The following is a 20,531-nucleotide window of genomic DNA, read 5'->3' on the forward strand; positions in this document are numbered from 1 at the left end:
TAAAATGTCTTTAAAACATTTTCTTTTCAGAAACAGGTCCCATTCATTGCCCATCACCATCTTTGATTCTTCTATTATCTTGTCCCCATTGGTAAAAGAAGAAGAGTCAAAGTCCTAAGTGACAGGCATAGGGAGAGATTTCACAGAGTCATTATCAGGGAATTGATAAATGGTTATTAATGATAAATTCAGCGAGAAAAACTTCTCGAGTGTGTAAAAGGGGAGGGCTGACAAAGGGCTCCCGACTTAATGACTGCTTGGGTGCGTCTTATTTTCTGAGGGCTTTAAAGTCCTTCACTTGTGGACTCTGATGAGAAATTGCATGGAGAGTGTCAGTCAGGCCTGAGTTCAGTGTTCAGAGGGACACTCAAACACTGAGCCACATCCCCAGCCCTATCTTGTATTTTATTTAGAGACAGGGTCTCACTGAGTTGCTTAGCACCTTGCTGTCACTGAGGCTGGCTTTGAACTCATGATCCTCCTGCCTCAGCCTCCCAAGCTGCTGGGATTAGTCACCATGCCCGGTGAACTGTTAATTTTTATGTTGTGTTATGAAACTCAACATTCATGAATCATTGTTTAGTAATAGAGGCCCATTAATTCTTCTGTTCTTTCTTGCCTGATTTACTTATTAAAGCAGATTCTTAGCTCAGTCTACATTTATCTTTCCTTTATTCAGTGCTAGCTTCCGGGTAGTCACTTGGGATAACGATGATGAAAGAGCGGACATGTTGCCAGTCGTCTGAGCACACAGCCGGGAATGGGGCAGGGGACAAAGTAAAGCACGTGGTAACAGCGAAAGAGTGGGGCAGTTTTAGTTCTGGGGAGTGCGGAGGGTGTTCTCATCACTCCATCCTGTGGCTCAGTGACCTGGGGTCCCGGCCCTGGTTGAACTTTCTCCGCTGGACACTGCTCGTCCTCCCGCCCTTTGCCGCCAGACTCTGTCCTCGGAGTCATCCAAGTGAGCAGGAGGACCCTCCTAGTTCACAGGGAAATCTTCCTCCTGGGAAATCTGTCTGGACTGGGCACGTAGAAAGAATGGGAAACAGATTAATTCCCATGCAACATGAGAATTTTTATTTAAGGTATGATTTTGTGTTCTGATTTATTTCATAAGGCTTTCTGAATTCCCCAGATATTTTACTTCGCTTACCCCCACTGTCTTTCCTGTTTTTACTTTTTATTTTATTTGTTTGTTTTGGGCATCAGGGATGAACTCAGGGGCACTTAACCACTGAGCTACATTCCCAGCCTTTTCTTTGATTGTTTTTTTAATTTTTTAAAGTTGTCAATGGGCCTTTATTTTATTTAGTTATATGCTGTGCCAAGAATCAAGCCTCACATGCTAGGCAAGTGTTCTACCACTGAGCCACAGCCCTAGCCCTGGTTTTTGTTTTTGTTTTCGTTTTTGTTTTTTTGAGACAGGGTCTCACTAAGTTACTGAGACTGACCTTGAACTTAACAATCCTCCTGTTTTTGCCTCCTGGGTAGCTGGGCCTGTTTCTAAAAAGCCCATTGCAAGGGAGAAGTCTCTCTAATCAAAGTTTTATTGCAATGCCCAGGGCAATAATAATTATCATATGAGAGAATTAATTTATATTTTAAAATGTATCATTTAGGTTTTCCCTGAAACACAATGCCTGTGATTCTGAATTAGGGAGGTTTGGATCCATACAATAATCCCACTAAGGTAGAGACTTCCCTTCAGCATACAAGAGACTCAATTTTTGAGAAGCCTTAGTAGCACTCTTTATTTGAATGTATGGCTGCTTCTAATGAGGTAGAGCCCAGATTACCCTGAACCAGTTTTTCGTGGAATTCTCCACGAGCAACTCCTCAGCCCTTTTTGCTCACTTCCTCCCAAAGGTTACATGTAACATGGCAGAATGGAGTGTGAGCCAATTATGTGCCTAGCAGGGAGGAGAAGAATGGACAGGGCTTATTTGCTGTTTTTATCAGACCATTAAGCTTTAGGTACCATCTTGATTTTCTGAATTTGGCCCTGTTGATCTCAGACTTTCCACTCAGGGCCTGACCATTAGCCCTGAGAGAGGTTTCCATTAAAGGCTGCTCTGTCATCGGGGAAAGAGATGTATTCTGTCCCTGTGGTGACTGTAGGCACTAGTGAGGTCGTTTCTAAGTCTCACAAGTAAGTTGGTTTTTGCTTTTGCTTACAGTGTCCCATCTTGTCTTTTCATAGGGACTATTAAACCTCTGGAAGGGACTCCAAAGTGACATCCAGTGTGTCCCTGCCCCTCTCCATCTTGGGCAGGGACACATTTATTTCTGACTAAAGATGATTTTTGTTTCTAGTGACCCTTAAGGAATCCAGTTACAAGATTCATGCACTCCTCAAGAAATTCTTTACTAGAAGAACTTTTGCCACCCTGGGTTATTTCTTCTTACTCTAAGTGGGCTTGGAGCACTCGAAGCTCTGTGTGACTGTCTTCCAGACTGGTGGACCGTCACTCAATCCTCCTCTCTTAGCCCTCTCTATACTTCAGGCTAAGTCATTTGAACTATAACTCTGGGTCACAGTCAAGTAGCCCTAACCCATTCCCAGGGTCCACTTCAGGGCAGGGATGAATGTCTCTGTTGGTCTATGCAATGACCTTTCTAAAAGCTTTGGAGTTTTACTAATGAGGACTTAGGTGTATGTATTTTATGTTACTAGGATTATACTTTGAGCATAAGAGGTCTTCCACATTTACCCTCTTATTTGTGGAGGGGGTGGTACTGGGAATTGAACTCAGGGGCACTCAACCTCTGAGCCACATCCTCAGCCCTATTTTGTTATTTTATTTAGAGACAGGGTCTCACTGAGTTGCTTAGCACCTCGCCATTGCCGAGGCTGGCTTTGAACTTATGATCCTCCTGTCTCAGTCTCCCAAGCCACATGGGCCACTCTACCTGGCTACATGTGCCTTTTGATTAGTCTGTGCAGAAGATTAGGCTCAAAAACTGTGCTATAAAAAGTTAGGAAGTTACACAATTGGACCAACCAGTGATCTTCAGCTGGGGAGAAGAAAGACAAACTTGAACTATGTGGTTTTTGTTCCTGCCACACACCAGCAAATATTTTTAGGAGCACTGGTCTTGGTGCTCCTGTGGACAGCAAAGAAGCCCTTGCAAAGCTTGGGTGACTAAATACGGGCTGCATGCAGGGGTGGAGTTGGGATGCGGTGGAACATCTTGCCACCAGGGGGAAGCATAGAGCTGCTGCTATATCCCGTGGGGCCCTTCGCATCACACTTGATAATTTATGTAATGTGGAAAACGTCCTGGGATGTTTATCTGAACCACTTGTGCTGCTTTTCCAGGCCTTCCTTTCACTTTAAGGTTCACAGAGGAGGGCTCATTAGAGGTCCTGGGAAAGGCATAGAAAGCTACCACAAGTGATTTATGTGCATATTTTAAAATACAACAACGGCCCCTACCTAGACTTAGCAGTCTAGGCACTACTGCAGCTTTGAGGGAGCTGGGGGTGGGGATGAGTAGGAACTTAACGTGCTGGAAGAGAAAAATTGGTCTGTAAAGCAAAGAAAGTAAAGTTTGAACTAAATGCTTTGGTTTCTCTGATGCACTTTTCCTTTTGCAACTGTGGAGCGTTGGGCTGGATAAAGACTTGGATCTCATTCTCAAAAAGCTGAGAGAGAAGACAAGGTGAGTTCACAAGGAACCACATTATGAGGTGTCCGGCAATACAGATGCTTAGAAAGGTGAGAGCAGTTTGTGGTGGGAGGCCAGCTGAGGGAGAGGCACGTTCAATGCCAGATTCTATGCATTACTCTCCCTTCAACCTCAGGAGATCCACCCCAGAACCCCCAGTGGATGCCTGAAACTGCAGACAGTGCTGACCCCTGTATAAACTATGTTTTTCCCTATACATACATACTTAAGATAAAGTTTAATTTATAAATTAGGCACAGTAAAAGAGTAACAATATCTAATAAAGTAGAATAATTTTAACAACATACTGTAATGAAAGCTATTTAACACTTATGAATTGTTTATTTCTGGAATTTTCCATTTAATATTTTTGGTTCTGTATTGACCACATGAGTAAAACCACAGCCAGCAAAACCACAGTTAAGGGGGACTGCTGTACTATGTAGGATTCTTACTTCAAAATACAGTTTCCTTAATAAGTCATGGATGGATGTTTCAAAAAGTGATCAGTCCCCTTCCCGCACCTCCTACCCCCACCAGAGACTCTCCTATTGTACATGTTAAAATGCAGATTTCAGGACCCTGCCCAGACCTGCTGACTCATAATGTGTGCACTAGAATCCTGGGGATCTGGACCCTAATGACCTCCAGCACCCTAAAGACTAAGAGCCCCAGTCAGTTCATAAATGTTAAAATAGGAAGCTGACTTAGTGATTATTAGATCCAAAGAAAGGAAGGTTGGGTGTATTTTAAGGGGGGGGGGGCAACAAGTTTGTTGTTTTTCAAATTGTTCATTTGAAAACCAAAGTGAGAGAAAAAGCAGATAACTTTAAAGCAGTGAAGATCTACTGCAAAGACTATAATCAAAGGTGCTTTAATTTTGAAGTTTTTATTTAAAAAAAACTTTTTTTTTTTTTTTTACAAAAAGAAGCACATTGTCATTTTAGAACATTCTGGAAATAAATAAAAGGATAAAGTATTGTACTTATTTATATGTGACTATTTCAGAAATCAAGAAGTACCTGGGGTGCATAGTAAGAGGGGCCCTCCCACGCTCCAAGTCCCTTGTTTCTTTTTTAAGCTAAAAAAAGAGATATCACCCACTCACAATTCTGCTCCTTGCTTTATCTTTTAGAAGTTTGGGAGTGTGTGATGCTGGGGATCGGACCTGAGCTTTTGTGCATGTGAGGCAGGCACCTCACCACCTGAGCTGTATTCTCAGCCAAGGAGTTTGGGTTTTATTTATGTGGATTTGAAGTTTTATGTAAGGGACCATCATAATCCAGTTTTCATTTTTCAAAGACCCGCAAGTTGTCTTCAGGTTATAGTCTGCCATTCATCCCTCCTCCGACCCTTCTCTCCACGCAGAGCACCTGCCTCTGGCAGACCTGGTGCTGGGCTCTGAACCTGTGGGGCCAGTGAAGACCAGCACCCTTTCCCCAAGCAGCTCGCGGTCAAATGGGGAGGCAACGAGGGACCAGACAGCTACAGCTGTGGGACGCCACATCAAAAATAATACATAAAAGCCAGAAGCACCCAGTTTCCTTTCTGGAACTGCCCATTTCACCTTTCACCAGTCCCTTTAATTGGTGCAGTGTGCCAGCACTGTGAGAATATGACATCTGAAGGAGGCCGATGCTTCAGCACGGGACACCAAACCATTCGGGATTGGGGAGCTTCCTGCAGGGAGACAGCAGGGTTGCGCTGAGCTCCAAGGGGGACCAGCTACTCCCAGAAAAGATGGTGGCAAGGAGGTGGCATTTTTGAGGGTCAGAGGAAACTGGAGAAAGATAAGAATAACATGCCTTGAGAAAACTCACAAATCTGATGACTTTGGATGTTAAGAAAAAATAAAAGGAATCTGTGAAAGGAAACTCCAGAAAGGAATATTGGGCACCTTTTGCTTTTGAGAGGGGGACTTACTAAGTTGCCCAGGTTGGCCTCCAGCTGTGGGCTCAAGGGTTCCTGCTGCCTCAGCCTCCTGAGTAGCTGGGACTACAGAGACGCCATTGTGCTCAGCTTTTTCTCTTTCTTTTCTTTCTCTCTCTCTCTCTCCTTTCTTTATTTTTTTTTTCTTTCTCTCTTCTTTCCTTCTTTTTCTTCTTAAATCTAATTGTATTTCTTAGTATTTATTCCCTAACAGCACAAACAGAATTGCTGCTTCCTTGTCACAGCTAGAGTATACTTCTGGAGGGATAGGTTATAATTCAAACAACCCATTTTTAAATGGACACTGAGTTTGTTTCTAATCTTTTGCTGTTGCAAGCAACCTGCTCCTGTGTCATTTCCAGGCAGGTGGATATATATCTGGGAATTTTTAGAATTGTAGTCACTGTCAAAGGATATGTGACTTAAAACATTGATCGATAGTGCCCTGCATAGAAGTAAGTCCCTTTACATCTCTCCCAGCTTCTCTGGGAGTGCCAGTTTCCTCCTGTGCTCACCAGCACCGGGCTGTCCAATGCTCTGGGTTTTGCCAATTGGCTAGGTGAAAGAATGACTCCTCATAGCATCAGTTTAGATTTCTCTTATTATGAGTGAACATATTTCTATAAATTTAAGATCATTTGTGTTTATCCATGAATCATTTTATCCTTTGCCAATTTCCATGGAGTTGTCAGAAGTTTTTGAATTTCTTTTAGGAACTCTTTTACATAAATAAAAGAAATTGGCTCTTTGAGTTAAGAGTTTCAAATACTTTTGCTCAATTTCTTACTCTAGATTTGTTTATGTTTTTGTTTCTATGTGGAAATTTTTGTTGTCAAATTTATGTACTTTATGATTTCATGGCAAAAAGAAAAAATTCCCATGTTTACCAATGCTTCCATTTTCTTCTATATTTAGTTTTTTTTTTTATCTACCTAGTATTTATTTTGGAGTAGATTACAGGTAGGAATCCAGCTGTATTTGTTCAGGTATCTCAGCATCTTTTATTGAATAAACCGTCTCTTCCCTGCTAATTTAAAAGCCATCTGAATCACACACTACATTTCTTAGGTATTTTGGAATTTCGGGTCTGTTCTATAGATTTGTCAGTCTTTTCACATTCTAGTACCTCATTTTTTAAAAATTGTGGTTATGTAATATGTTTTGAAATCTGAATGGGCTAGATTCCTCTTTATTACTTTTCAGTTTTCTTTTTAAAACTCCTTCTTGCATGTTTATTTTTTCTATATGTACTTTAGAATTAGCCTGACCAGGTCTCCCAAAGTACTGTTGGTATTTTTATTGTTCTCACATTAAATGTATGAATAAATTAATGAGAAGAAACTTCTTGAAATTCTTATTTTGTTATTCAACAGTAAGACGTGACTGACATTTGTTTAGACATTTGTTTAGGCCTTTTTATTGCCCCTCAGTTACATTTCAAGTTTTCTTCATATCGATCATACTGTTTCCTGTTTATTCCTGGTTATTTTTTTGCTGTCAATGTAAGGTGGGTCTTTTTCTTCTATTATTTCTTCCAACTGCTTGTTGATGTGTGTGGGGGTATGTGTGTTTGTGTGTGTGTATGAGAGAGTGAGAGAGAGAGAGAGAGAGAGAGAGAGAGAGAGAGAGATTTCATACTGTCCTTTACTGAAATCTCCTATTAATGGTCTTTCAGTTGATTTTTCTGAATTTTCTGTATAGGTAATTACTTTTCAAATAATGAGGGTTGGGGTGTAGCTTAGTGGTAGAACTCTTACCTAGAATAGGTGAGGCCCTGGGTTTGATCCCCAGGACTTCCAAAACTAAATGCAGACATAAAATCATGTAAAATTTAGTTCATTTTCCCCCAATTTTTATACCTCTTTGTTTTTTCTCTAATTACATTGTCTAGAAAACACAGAAATAAGTTAAATCAGAATAGCAGTCAGTGATACCCTTGTCTTGTTCTTAATGAGCATGTATCAGTGTTTCCTCATTAAGCATGTTGCTGGCTTTGGGGAAAGTGATTGCATAGACAAGCAGATATTTTAAGAGATTATTCCTTTGTACTTGTATTATTAAAAGATTTTTCTCACTGAAATTAAAAATAGATATTTGAATTTCACAAAATCCTCTTTCAGTGTAAAGGAGATTAATCACATGATTTTTCTCTTTGATCAATTTAATATAATCAGTTATAGAGTCTTACTCAAGTTAAGCCATCCTTGCATTCCTGGAACAAGTCCCACCCTTGATTGCAATGTTTTCTTTTCAGTGTGCTGACAGATTCCATTTGTTAATTTTCTCATTCATATCTTACCAATGATTTTCATGGGATGATCATATCATTTTCTTTTAAGCATTTTAAAATTTTGGAATATAAAAGAAGCATATTTTTAGGTCTTTGTTTTGGATGGTCTCTTTTGTCATTATAAAAAGTCCTCTTTGTTTTCTGTATTGCATTTTGCCCTGAATTCATCCTTGTCTGATATTAAGATTGGGAGCCCTGCTTATATTTTGTTTACATTTTCATAGGGTGCTTCTGTCTATACTTTTGCTTCAGCCTGAGATTTCTTTTGTTGAGTATATGCTGCTTGTATATAGAAAATAATTGGGTTTTGTTTTATAATCCGTTATGAGAATATTTTTCTTTTAAGACATGTCTTTAACTCACATATTAAGGGTTTGTTTAAGCTCATCATATTTTTTATTATCTTTCTCTTTATACAGCTTCTTTTATTATATGGTCTGGGTTTTTGTTGTTTTGTCTGTTTTCCTGTGTGTGTCCTTTTCTTTATTAAATTTTTTTTTTTTTTTTTTTTGTAGTTAAGGATGGACAGCATGACTTTGTTTATTTTTATGTGGTTCTAAGGATGGAACCCAGTGCCTCACACATGCTAGTACTAGGCAAGCAAGCACTCTGCTGTGGAGCTACAGCCCCAGCCAGTGTGTGTCCTTTAGATCATGTGAAAAGTTTAAATATCTGTTCCAAAGTTGTCTTTTAAACTTTAGTTATTAATTCTTCATACTTTTAGGCAGCATTCACTAAAATCTTATCCCTCACCACCCAATTCTATTTATTAATTGATTGATTATATCTTTAAATGCAATTACAACCTATCACTTGATTGATCAATCTTATATGATATATTTTAGCCTGTGGCCATCAAAGACAAAGAAATCAGCATGTGCACACTGCCTTACAGCTCCTATCCTCTCTGCATTGTTAGTTTTATTTAATATTACTAAGGGCTATAACATCCCCAATTCTATTCTTTAATCATATCTGTACTCCCTCTAATCTTAGTCCTCTCTGTAATTGATTTTTTTCACTTCATGGTGGTTGGTTGGTTAGATAGTTTTATCCTACCAGGCCCTAAGGGATCTGGCTCCTGCCTCCCTTTTCCAGTTACATTTGCCTACCCTACTTGATGTTCATCTTAAACAGGGATATGACAACTTTCCATAAAGGACCAGAGAACAAATAGGTTTTCTCAACTATACTGTCCCTGTTATGACCACTTGACCTTGCCATTCAGGATCCAAAACAGCCATAGACAACATGTAAACAAAGGGTGCACCAATAAAACATTGTAACTCCAAGTGCTGGGCCATGTTTGCTGGTCCCTATCTAACACATTTAATAAACTTCTGCTTTAGGGTCTTAGTACAAATTTTTCCCTTTGCTGGGAACTTACTTCCCCTAGTTAACCTTAGGATCTCCTCTCTTATTCTACTTCAGTCTCTCGGAGATCATTCCATCAAAGAGATCCTCCTTGACCACCTGGTCTAAAATAGCAACCTTCCCCGACGTCTCCACGTCGTCCTCTCTTCCTTGGCAATGTAAGGAAGTCTGGTGGTTCATTTTCAAAATACAATATTCAACCTTAATTGACTCCATAGTAGTAGCCCTTCCCTTTTGCCCGCCCCAATTCTAAAATTAGCCAATTGCATAGATTGTACCCCTGGGTTCTCCAATCAAGGGGAAGGGCAGCGCTACCTAAGGTATATAAACCAGGGGCTGCCCGCCCAGCTGCACTTGCTAGCCAGGTTCCAGCAGCACGCCTTTTTGGCAGAAGTAAAGGTTTGGGTACAGTGGCGCACTCTGGGAAGGATGAGGCCAAAGGATTCTGAGTTCGAAGCCAGCCTAAGCAACTTAGAGGCTGTAAGCAACTCAGTGAGACCCTGTCTCTAAATAAAATATAAAAAGGGCTGGGGATGTGGTTCAGTGGTTGAGTGCCCCTGGATTCAATTGGAGGAGAAGGAGAAGGAGGGGGAAAGGGAGGGGGAGGAGGAGAGGAGGAGAAGGAAGGAGCTAAAGAGAACCATTCTCCATGGGATGGCTGATGCAATGGGTACGTGAGCCCCACTTGTCATTGTGAAGGTGACTCCAATTTGGGGCATTCGTGGGGCCTGGGCAGCCAGGCATGCCTCATGGGCTCTGAGTCGTGAATGCAGACCCTCTCAAGAGCTGCAGTATTTCTCATGAGGGGCTCGACACCAAGACTAATTCAGCAATATGGCTTGAGAGGCCAGGCCTCTCCTGCCGGTATCCAAGAAGAGGCAGAGTTCAAGGCCAGGGCAGGGGAGTAAGTGAGCTGCCATGCAGCTGATGCTGAGACTTTGAGGATGTGGCATCTTTTCGGGACTGTGGCACCACCATGCTTTGGTTGGCAGACTTCATGATCTTTACCAATTATTAGGAGACAATGTTTTTGTAAAAACCTCGTGTCACATCAATGTTAGATGTTTTTCTTGATAGGTGAGAATATTTCAACACAATTTTATTGCAGCATCGATTTTTCATGTGGCTGCCTGCAGATATCTTTTTATCTGTTTTTTTAACTGTACCTTTCCAAAGAGCGCCATCACAAGGACACTGGTTTAGCTTGACCAGAATGAGATACGCTGACTTTGATGTGGCATTTTGGTTTTCTAGTCTCCACGACCCACACCAGAGTTGACGATGACAAAGCTTTTGAGGGTGGTTTCATGGTCAAGTGACATCTAATTAGTTGGGGTTCATTACAACTGATTTCAATCATCTAGGAATCTTGAAGTTTCTAAAACTTTCTAGAGGGCAAAAATCTGGTGGTAAAACACCTGCCTCTTTTTTAGCCAGAAACACACATAATGGTCAGAGATTGTTGAAAATTAGACCTATCTGGAAGGTAATCATGGCCTTCTCGTTGTAGTCTTTAAATTTGTATAGTCATGTTTCCAAGTACTGACTGGGTTTCTAATGCCACCCTAGGTCACTGGGATCAAAAAGCCATCTGTAAACCCAATTTACAGCCTCAAGTCCTTGTCCCTAGAGAAAGAAGGAAGGAAGGAAGGAAGGAAGGAAGGAAGGAAGGAAGGAAGGAAGGAAGGAAGGAAGGAAGGAAGGAAGGAGGGAGGGAGGATGGAAGGGAGGGAGGAGGGAAGGGAGGAGGGAAGGAAGGAAGGGAGGGAGGGAGGGGGGGTGGAAGGAAGGAAAGGAAGAAAAAGAAAGAAAGACCAGAAAACAAAACCTCCTGCCAACCCTCTCTGAGTGTTACCTTCAGCCCCAGGTAATCCATCTCTTGGCAAGGGGCTGCTCCACATTTGTAATTCTCAGCTATTGATTGTATTCTTGGTTGGAGGTCGAACCACAGATAAATTCCGAGGTCTATGGGCCCCACATGAGGTGGGACACTGTAATTCATTCTGACACTGATCCTTGGGGTCAGTGGGGGAGAAAGTTAAAGTTTGGTTGGATTTACTCTAGCTGTGGGTCTTCTCTTTCTTGAATCACTGTGTTAGTTAAAATAAGCTTTCATACCAAAGGAAAAAAATCCATCATGCTTGGAATTAGAACACTCTTCGGGGGAAGAGCTCAGATTTATGGAAGGAGGAGTCAATAACGCTGACTGGAGGTAGTACTCCTTGCTGGGTGCACAGTCACCTGCCACATGTAATTCTCTTCCACCTCTGCAATGTCCTCTCAGAGTAAGAATTCTTAGGACTGAAAGAGACAATGACCACAACTGGTTTTAAAAAGTGGGGGTGGGTGTTTAAGGAGACCCTAGGATAAGAACATTAATCTTCAAACAGGGGCAATCGAAATAGTGGAAGAATTAGGGAGAATCTGAAATTCCTCTGCTTTTCTATTAGAGTGAGCTGCAAATCCAGGGATCGAGCAATTATTTAAATTGGAGAAAAGTTTATTTTCCTGAAGATGACTCTCTAAACAGCAGCTCCATTCATGTTCTGGGGCTGCTTTGTAAACAAGGCTTGTGCTTTTATGACATATTTTTTTAAAATGGATTTAATGGACTGAGTTCATTTAGACAGGGGAGATCAAATGAATGAGCGGAATTAGAATACTCATCCATTTGGCCGTCAGTCATTGCCTAAGCCACTCGACCACCCAGCTTCTCTAATTAAATGACATTGCAGTCTCCGTATAAAGGCTGTAGTGGATAAATTAGTACTTGGTAAGTGCTTTGAAGATGAAAATCACGATATGAGAAATGAACAAAGGTTGTTTCCCGCCCCCCCCCCCCCCGGGGGGCTGAAATTGGCATCTTTTGTGTTTTTCCGCTGCACCAAGAGTCACCTGGGTTGACACTGCAGAAAACCTCCTCTCCCAAAGGAAGGGCAAGAGAGACACAATAGTGGCAGGCTTTTATTTGACTTACAAGGCAAATTAGGAAAGAGCCTGCATCCATTCACATCTGTACAAGGAATTATACACCACACACATGCACTACCTACCGATGTAGGTCATATTTTACATGAATTTACGCATTAAGAAATCACATGAAAATGATCTTCTTTAAACATTCATGAAGCACAAACATCCCCCATGAGCACAGGAGATAGAAATCCAGCTCTGTCCCTCATGAGAGTCTGCCTCACCTCTCTCTAGGCATTTATTTTAAAAATAGATCTGTCACAACCCTCCCAAACTAATGGGACATGGAAGGGTATCTGCTTTAAGGATGTGCTGATTATCCTTAGTGGGAGGGGCTTTAAGAGAACTGCAGGTTTGAAAGTAAAATGTGAACCATTTGGCAAGATCAATCCCCACCTAAGGCAAAGCTGGCCTTTTCCTCAGCACCACCAGTGGCTCCCAGGTAAAGAGGCCAAGATCAGAAATTGTTATTTGGTCCAAACTATGGTGAGAGCTCTTTTCTCACACATTCTCATTTGTACACGTTTTTTTTGGCCTGGATTGCTTTGACACAATGATAGCCATGCAAGATCCTTCACCCTGACTAATTACTGATGGCTTGACAGGCCCCCTGGGGAAGGCTGCCTCTCCTCTGTGTAAGTTAGGATCCAGGCCACTGGCTGCAGTGCTCCTCTCGGACCCAGAGTGCAGAATGTGGCATTTCATTCTGAGCCCGGGCAGCGCCTCACTCTCAGCTGCACCTTAAATGGGTCACGGCTGAGAGAATGGCATTGGCAGTATGGCCAGCAGGGTCACCTCTTCCTGAGGCAGCAGGGGGAGGGGGAGGAATGCAGAGAGCAAGGTTGGGTGCATTGGGGGAAAGCGCAGCCACTGCTCGACAAGGTCCCCCCAACAGTGGTTGACATGGCCAAAGAGGAGGAGAGAGATCTCTGCCCTTGAAGCAATTCAGACAGAGGCCAAGCACAAGAGAGTCAGGGAGTTATTGGAAAACAATTATGTTTGTCTGCTTCCTGCCAATCTGTATCCATCCACAGAGCAGAAACAATTATAGACACTGTAGACCCACTGTGGCCCTAAGTAAAGTGTTTGAAATTATACTGCTTAATATTGCTTCCAGGACCAGAGGGCAGGTTTGGGCCAGCAGGTAGCAGTGGAGGGGCATGGTGATGTTTGCAGAAATTTCCCACATCGGGCCCTTTCCTTTCCCAAGGGAATTCACTCCAGTCAGAAAAAGGAATTAAAAAAAAAAAGAGTTGTTACTAATTTGGTTTCTGCTGAATATTTATGCATGCCATTCATATAACTGTCTTAGCAGAGTAAGCCTACATATTTTATTTGATGATTTTTTTTTAATAGTTTGCCTCCTAAGATCCAAAAGCAGGGTCAGCACTGTAGATTAGAATCAATTCAGCAGAGGGAAAATAAACCTTTGGAATATGTTTTACCTTCCCTGAGCACGTCGCAGGCATTAGCAATAATGGGAGCCCTGTCTGCGCATGGAGAGGAAGCATCTACCACTTAGGCTCCCAGCCGTCCCCGCCCTGGGCTGTGCAGCCCCCTGACCTTCACAGTGGGGGCGATGATTCTGAATTCGTCACCTCCCAACTTCATGCTGCTGTGCACAGGACAAATACATGCATGTGGGCGCGCGCGCGTGCACACACACACACTGCTCTTTCCTGGTGGACAAAAGAGACAGGGGAGTGAGAAGGGAGGGGAGATCTCCAACTGTGAGCTGCTGAAACATGGCCAGCACCAATGAAGGCAACCAGCTTCCGGGGTATGGTATGGAACTGACTGTCCTTCGTGGCATTGTGCCATCTCTGCTAGGCTACAATTGCCCAGTTTGCTGGTCTTCTCTGAAATCAGGGGGTACTAAGGAGGCACAGGAGAGGGTCAAATCTTTCTTGTAGGTTAATTTTTAGTACACTCAGTGTGACCATAAGCACAACTTTTCAAACACACACAGATGTATCAGGGGAAAAAAAAAAAAAAAAAAGCCAGCCCATTAAGGGTGCTGGATTCGCTATCCCAAAGAGCCCACATGCCGTTTCTATGCGTTTCTTCATTTTAAGATGAGGAGGGATGAGGTAAGAATCTACAAAGCACACACTTCCCCTCCTCTCGCCAATGTAAGTCACCAAGGGGATGACACTGCCACCATCTGACCTGTTCTACCTTGGCTGCTGCTTCCTCTTCAGTAGGAATTTCAGATAACACTGCTTTTACTTAGTAGATCTTGAAAGGCCATTTGTATTCTGCACCAGTCCCTCCTTCCCAGAGGTCTCACTGGGCTAAGCAGCTGGCGCTATGGCCTCAGGCAAGTCATCTCCACAAGGCTCACTCCTCACTTCCAGAGATCCATCCAGGAGGGATCCCTGACATCTCTGCTGCCCTGAGTCTTCTAGAACTCCATGAATGTGATCTTTGGTGTGAGGAGCACTGAGGCAATCAAAGCCATGCCAGAAACTCAAGAGTCGTTGTAAAAGGAAGGTAACTTTGCAGTGTAAGTGACTGTGCAGTTCTGTGATGTATCTGCTCAAATGGCCAAGAGTTGTTGACCGGACACAAGCCCCTCCCAAGTTTGTGGGAGCTGGCCAGAGTGCTGAAGTCAGCCACCGTTCATAACAGCCACCGGATTTCACAGGCTGCACAGCTCAAAGCCAGTGTCTACGCCCACTGGTCAGCAACAGCCCCCCAGAACAGAGGCAGGCAGGAGAGTTCTCAGCAAGCGCCAGACTTAGACTTATGGCACCAGGCATGTAAACAACCGGCGGAGTTTCAGAGTACATTGCATTCGATGGTTCCCAGACCTGCTGGAACTATATTTAGCTTAGGCAAGTTTGGGAATGGCTCAGAGGGAGTGCAGTGCCATTAAAATGAATATTAAGAAATACTACAGGGTCTTGGAAGGAAAACTGCTTTGCAGTTCGGTATCTAGTATGTTATCTGTGAAAAACAAAACAAAACAAAACTTCCTCACCATTAAAAGCCTTGGGGTATGGGGGTGTGATGAGCCTCCTGAAGCCAAGAATCACCAGTTCCAGTTGGGGAAAGAACTCCACTTACAGTTCAAATTAAATTGTCTGAGCTTCCTTAATTAAGCATTTTCTCCCCCACGATCTCTTCCATGAACAATGTATTTCAGGCAGATTATATCTATCATTTTCTCTGTCACTGCGTAATAATGATTCTCAAAAATCATCTGGTTTATCCCAAACTGAAACACTTGCACCAGAGCTGCATACCACGCCATTCTCGCTGCTGCTCACCTCCCTGGGGCTCCCAAAGAGAAAGCAAGTCAGGGGTGCCCACTGGAAGCTTGCCCTGGCTCTGAGGGAGCTGAAAGTCCTCCCCAACCCCATTGCCTCGCTCCAGGATGTGGTCTGTCTGCATGGCTCCCTTCTTTAGCCTGAGGTTCCACTTCCCTATTAATATAGACACAACACTTCACTGAAGCTGAAGTATAAGAAATTTTCTGCTTGATGTGTTTTATGATCCATGATTTCCCCTGCATGTCACATGCCTCTCTGAGGAGCATAGAACAATGTGTTTGGTGTAAGTTTTGGGGAGGGTCCCCATTTAAACAGGAGGAAGAGGGAAAGATCAGCTCTCAAGAGACTCCATCCAAAGCCTCTTCCTTGGCATTTGCAGGGGCCCAAAGTCCCAGGGGTTTTCTATGGAAACTTCCTTTGCTTCCATATACCCATTGCCCACCTCCCTAGGATGGCTGTCCCCCTTTTGTCTGGGTCTCTGCACTGCTTCTGAGGGTCTGCTTTCTCACCACAGCATTCTGCTGGTCATATTTATGGGATGAGGCAGGCAAACATTAATTAGCTCAAAGTGTGGGGGAGTCAAATAAATTACTACCCCACGCCACCCCCAGCATCATCACACCCATGATGCAGTTCTCATTTCTACTGGGTGGGTGAAATCAGAATTGCACAATGGCACACAGAGCCTAGTCACAGCAATGAAAAGAAAAAGACAAAGTATATGCAAGTGGGGGAATCTGAAAGGCAGAGGGAGCCTGCCTTTCCCTGGTAACAATGGGAAGTTTAGTTTCCCTAGAAGCGTCTCTTATTGGTCACACCCCTAAAGTTAAAAGGTGTACCCAAACTCCCAATCAAGATCAGAATTTGGTCATAGATAGGAAGCATTTCCATGGAGAGGTGGGGGAAACACATCTCTCAGCACTCTGGATTCCTGGCAGCGGCAGGTCATTACACCCACAGTAGGACATTCCTTAAGTGTCCCTAGATGAACCCAGAGAATCCTTGAACATCTTTAGAACAGAATTGGTAACTCATAGCCAGGGCAAGGCTCCCTGGTGGTAAGCTGCCCTGGTTCTCTGGGGATGGCAGAAGCAGGCGTCCAGCAGCTCAAGTACCCAGGGCAGAAGTGGGGCCCAGCAAAAGCCATCTTCAGGCATCTTCTCAGTGCTCATTCTCAACACCACTCAGTCGCTTCCAGAGGCAGCTGCTGCCGATGGCCCAAACATGGCCCCCAGGGAGAAACTGGGTGATGACGTGAAGGACAGATGAGGGAAACAAGCAACCCAGAGACACGAAGAGCTGGCCTTAATGAGGAGGCAGATGAGAGCGGTGACCCCAAGTAGACGCAAGCAGAGTTGGCTCACATCACCAAGTTCTGTGTTTGGCTGAGGTCACACTGGCATCTTTCAGAACCAGCTTCCCTTGCAAGACCCAATTCCACTAATGAGCCATTGACCTTGAGTTTGAGTCTGGGGTTGATTTGCTGCTCTGTCTGGGGGAACCCCAAGGGCCTTGTGGCTTTAGCAGGAAGAAATCCTCCTCATTTGACCAGCAATCGTTTTTCCTCTTCTCCTGCCACAGTGATCAAATTAGCAGGCTGCTTCTCCTCGGAGAAAATGTGTCCATGGTCCCAGGAGGCACTGCCCATTTGCCTGTCTGATGGGTTTGGGGAGAGAAAGCAGGGAGGTGTATGTGCACGTGTCCCTTCCCCTGTCCCTGGGAGGGTCTCTCCCACCTGTGATGATCCAGCCAGCAAACGGACCACAGGAAGGGCGGTGCGGGGTCTCAGCTACAGGAGGCCTGGCAGGTGGCCGCATACACACTGCTGCCCACCGTGGCCCCACTGCTCAGGCTGCTGGTGGGACACTTGAGGGGCTTCATGCTGCTGTCCCTCTGGATGTGCAAATGCTCGAGCCGCCAGCGCTCCCAGCTCTTCCGAAACTCCATCTGGACCTTCCATGGGAAAAGGAGGGGAACAAAAGCCATCATGCAAACCAACTGTCCACAAAATGGCCCCGTTATTACATTAGTGGGGAAGAGAAAAAATCCACTGCATTATATTAAGAGACACAAGTCAAGGCCTCCGGGCGCCTAAATTAATATCCCAATAAAATTGTTTATTGTTGTCTCCTATTTTCTGCCGCTCCTCAGGAGAGAGATGGGCTTCATGACCTAATTGGTCTTTGCCATCTCTAAACTCCGCGATTCCGCTAAGTACCTTTTACAATCCATCACAGTATTATTGAACGAAATGCAGGCAGACTGGTGATGGGGGAGAGAACTGGAGAGGAGGAAATCTGACTGCAGGACGTGCTCTCCATCGCAGCATGGACGACTGAAGGGGAGATGGAGGATGGCGCACCCTGACCCTCAGGGTGCCTCCAGCAGACCCTCTGAGCTCCCAGAGGGCTGTGACCAGCCCCCACCCCTCCCAGGAGGAGGGAGTGAAGGGAACAAAGAAGCTGAGACAAGCTGGGGACCAGGGCTTCTCAGCTTGTGAACCAATCCTGTTCAGGGAGATTGCGGTGAGTCTGGGGGTGCGGCCAGCCCAGGTGAGTTCAGTCAACCAGAATCGACATTGTGCTGGGCCAGGCCTCCCCATCAGAACGACCTCCTCAAAGAGGACTTATGTTTGGGGACTAGATTGTTGGGGCAGTTAACGCTGCGGAACCCCAACTCCTCGAGGGCTTGTGGCAATGCTACAGCCCCATCGTGGCCCCACAACTCTGGTTTCCAGAGATGCCTCTGGGACTTGCCCAGCTAGTCCTGATGGGTCTGGACGGCTCTTCTGGGAGGCGTTCCTGCTTTCCAGAGCTGCTCTGAGGTCTTCCACCTTTGCAGCCCACCTTCCCACATGGGAGAGTCTACAGCCCAGGCTCCTCTCAGGTCCAGGTCCCAGTAGGGCCAGCTGCCAGAAGCTGTGGGTAAGGGGCTCTCTGCCAATCCCCTCACCAGCCCCAGTGCAAACACCCCTCCGCTCCCCCTCCTTTGTCCTTCATCTAGCTCAGCCCTGCATGATGCCTGACGTGGCTGCATGCCATCCCTTAAAAGAACTTTTTCTGTGCAGAGTCGAGCTGAGATCGCCCAGAGCCTGCCTGCCAGGATAGCGTGCAGTATCCCAGGCAGCATCCCAGAACCCTGGCCTGTGTGGGGAGGGAAGGAGGCTGCCCTGCGCTGCGCCAGCTCCCTGCCCACCGAGTTTGGGTGCTGATAGCTGGCATGGGGACACCTGCGACCAGTGGTGGCCTCCCTTTGTGCAGCTACAAGAAGGCCAATCCTGTCTCACAGACTTCCTCTGAGGAAAGTGGGGAGAAAGACAGTGAACGGAGGCACACCCACGGGAAGTCACCTCAGAGACTGAAGAGGCCGCAGGGACACCAGCAGGACTTGACAGTGCTGGCATGCCATATCTCCTTTCCCCATCTCCCTCAGCACTTTTCTTAACCTCCATGGTGACCCCTGTAACAACGGTGCTTAAAAACCATCATCTATATGCTCAGCTTTTCCATAGATTATCTTGGTCCCCTTTCACGTCAAGCCTGCCCAGTAGCTCCCACGTAGAAGTGAGGGAATGGAGTGCAGAGTAGTTCAGTGCTCCCCAGGTGTCTTGGGCAGGATTTGAGCCTAGATCCAGCCTGGCCGCTATGCTGGGTCCCTCGCCCTTGGCCTACTGCCTACCACAGTTCTGGAGGTCCTGCTTGTCCCTGGGTGAGTCTCTTCCCCACCTCTCAGGAAGCGCCTGGAGGGCGGAACCACATCTTCCTCCTCCCAGCATCCCTGCAGCAAGCACAGCACCCAGGAGACTGCAGGTGCTCACTACCCATGTTTAAATGAGCCACAGGAACTGGTGTAATAAATGGGCATCTACCATCAGATTCCTTCCATGACTCAGTTATGAAAAGAAAATAACAAAGACGGCAATCCTGGACACCTGTCCCGGCACAGCCTCCTGCACGGATTGACTTCACCTCCTCCCTGTCTTCTGAGCTCTGTGTGCAGGGCATATTCAGCGCACCCTCTCTGGCCAAGCACCATGCCTGGCTCAGGATTTGGGGTGAATCAGAAGAGTTCATTCATTTTAATCTACACTTAGATTCATTTTAATCTACACAAGGCAAGGGAGGCAAGATAACTTACCCTGGTCACACAGTGTGGTAGTCCAGAGCCAGGAGCAGGTCACAGGCTCCTGAGTTACCTCACTTTGGCTCTCAGATATGAGCTCCAGCTAAACCATCTCCAGGCCTCCTCTCCCATTCCCTGTCCCCACTCCTGCCCACCAGCAGTCAGTACAGGCCTGAAGAGTCACACAGGGCCAATGCTCAAGCCATCTTTTCTCCTCAGGTCATGAGTACCTGGCATTGCCATGGTAACGCTGGGTCTGGAGAACAGCTCTTGTTGACTGAGACCTCAACCACACGTGTTTTTTGTGGCCCAGTGATGGGGACATGTCTGTCCTTGTGCCTAGAAGAACCAGGTCATGAGGAGTCTCTGGGTGGGTTTAAAGGAACTGGGTGGTGATTGAAAGGAAGATTCTCCAGTCCTGGGTGACAGAGCCTGAGGGAGAGGTCAGCAGGGCCTGTAGCCAGGATGCCAACTGGGTGCAACCCCGGGGACTCAAGTTCCTTGCCAAGGGCAGAGCAGGAATGTGTGCCCTCCTCACAAAGCAGGGCCAGCGGTGGATGATAGGTGAGGAGGGAGGGGACTAGGTGACTGGGCTCTCAGGGACAGAGTGGAGAATAGGGACGCAGCTGGGGGCCCAGGAGGGACTGCAGCGGTGGTGGGGAAGCTGAGCACATGTGTGTGGGGACCGGGCTTCAGGGATCACGCTGCCATAGGATGGCTTTGGGGACAGAGGCTGGAGAATGGAAAGTGGGACTTGGAACTGTGAAGGTGATGAGGTGCAGTAGGGAGTCTCAGCCTCTCCTCACGGGCCCCTGCTCCTCATCCCCACACAGGGTGCATGCTGCCCTGTCCTTGTCCCCACCTCACTACCAGGCTGGAGTGTGAAGGCCCAGAGTGCA

At 45.4% G+C, this 20,531-nt stretch overlaps 1 protein-coding gene across 1 annotated transcript in view; it reads right to left on the minus strand.

Annotated features, from left to right (window-relative positions):
- Window positions 1-17,019: 17,019 nt before the first annotated feature.
- Window positions 17,020-20,531, minus strand: part of GLP1R (glucagon like peptide 1 receptor) — a 33,167-nt gene continuing 29,655 nt past the window's right edge. The window contains exon 13 of the mRNA XM_079148235.1: window positions 17,020-17,463. Coding sequence (XP_079004361.1) covers window positions 17,296-17,463 — 168 coding nt within the window. The 3' untranslated portion in view covers window positions 17,020-17,295. The remainder of the gene's footprint in view (window positions 17,464-20,531) is intronic.

This window comes from Sciurus vulgaris (genome assembly GCF_902686455.1).
Source record: "Sciurus vulgaris genome assembly, chromosome: 7".
Lineage (NCBI taxonomy): Eukaryota > Metazoa > Chordata > Mammalia > Rodentia > Sciuridae > Sciurus > Sciurus vulgaris.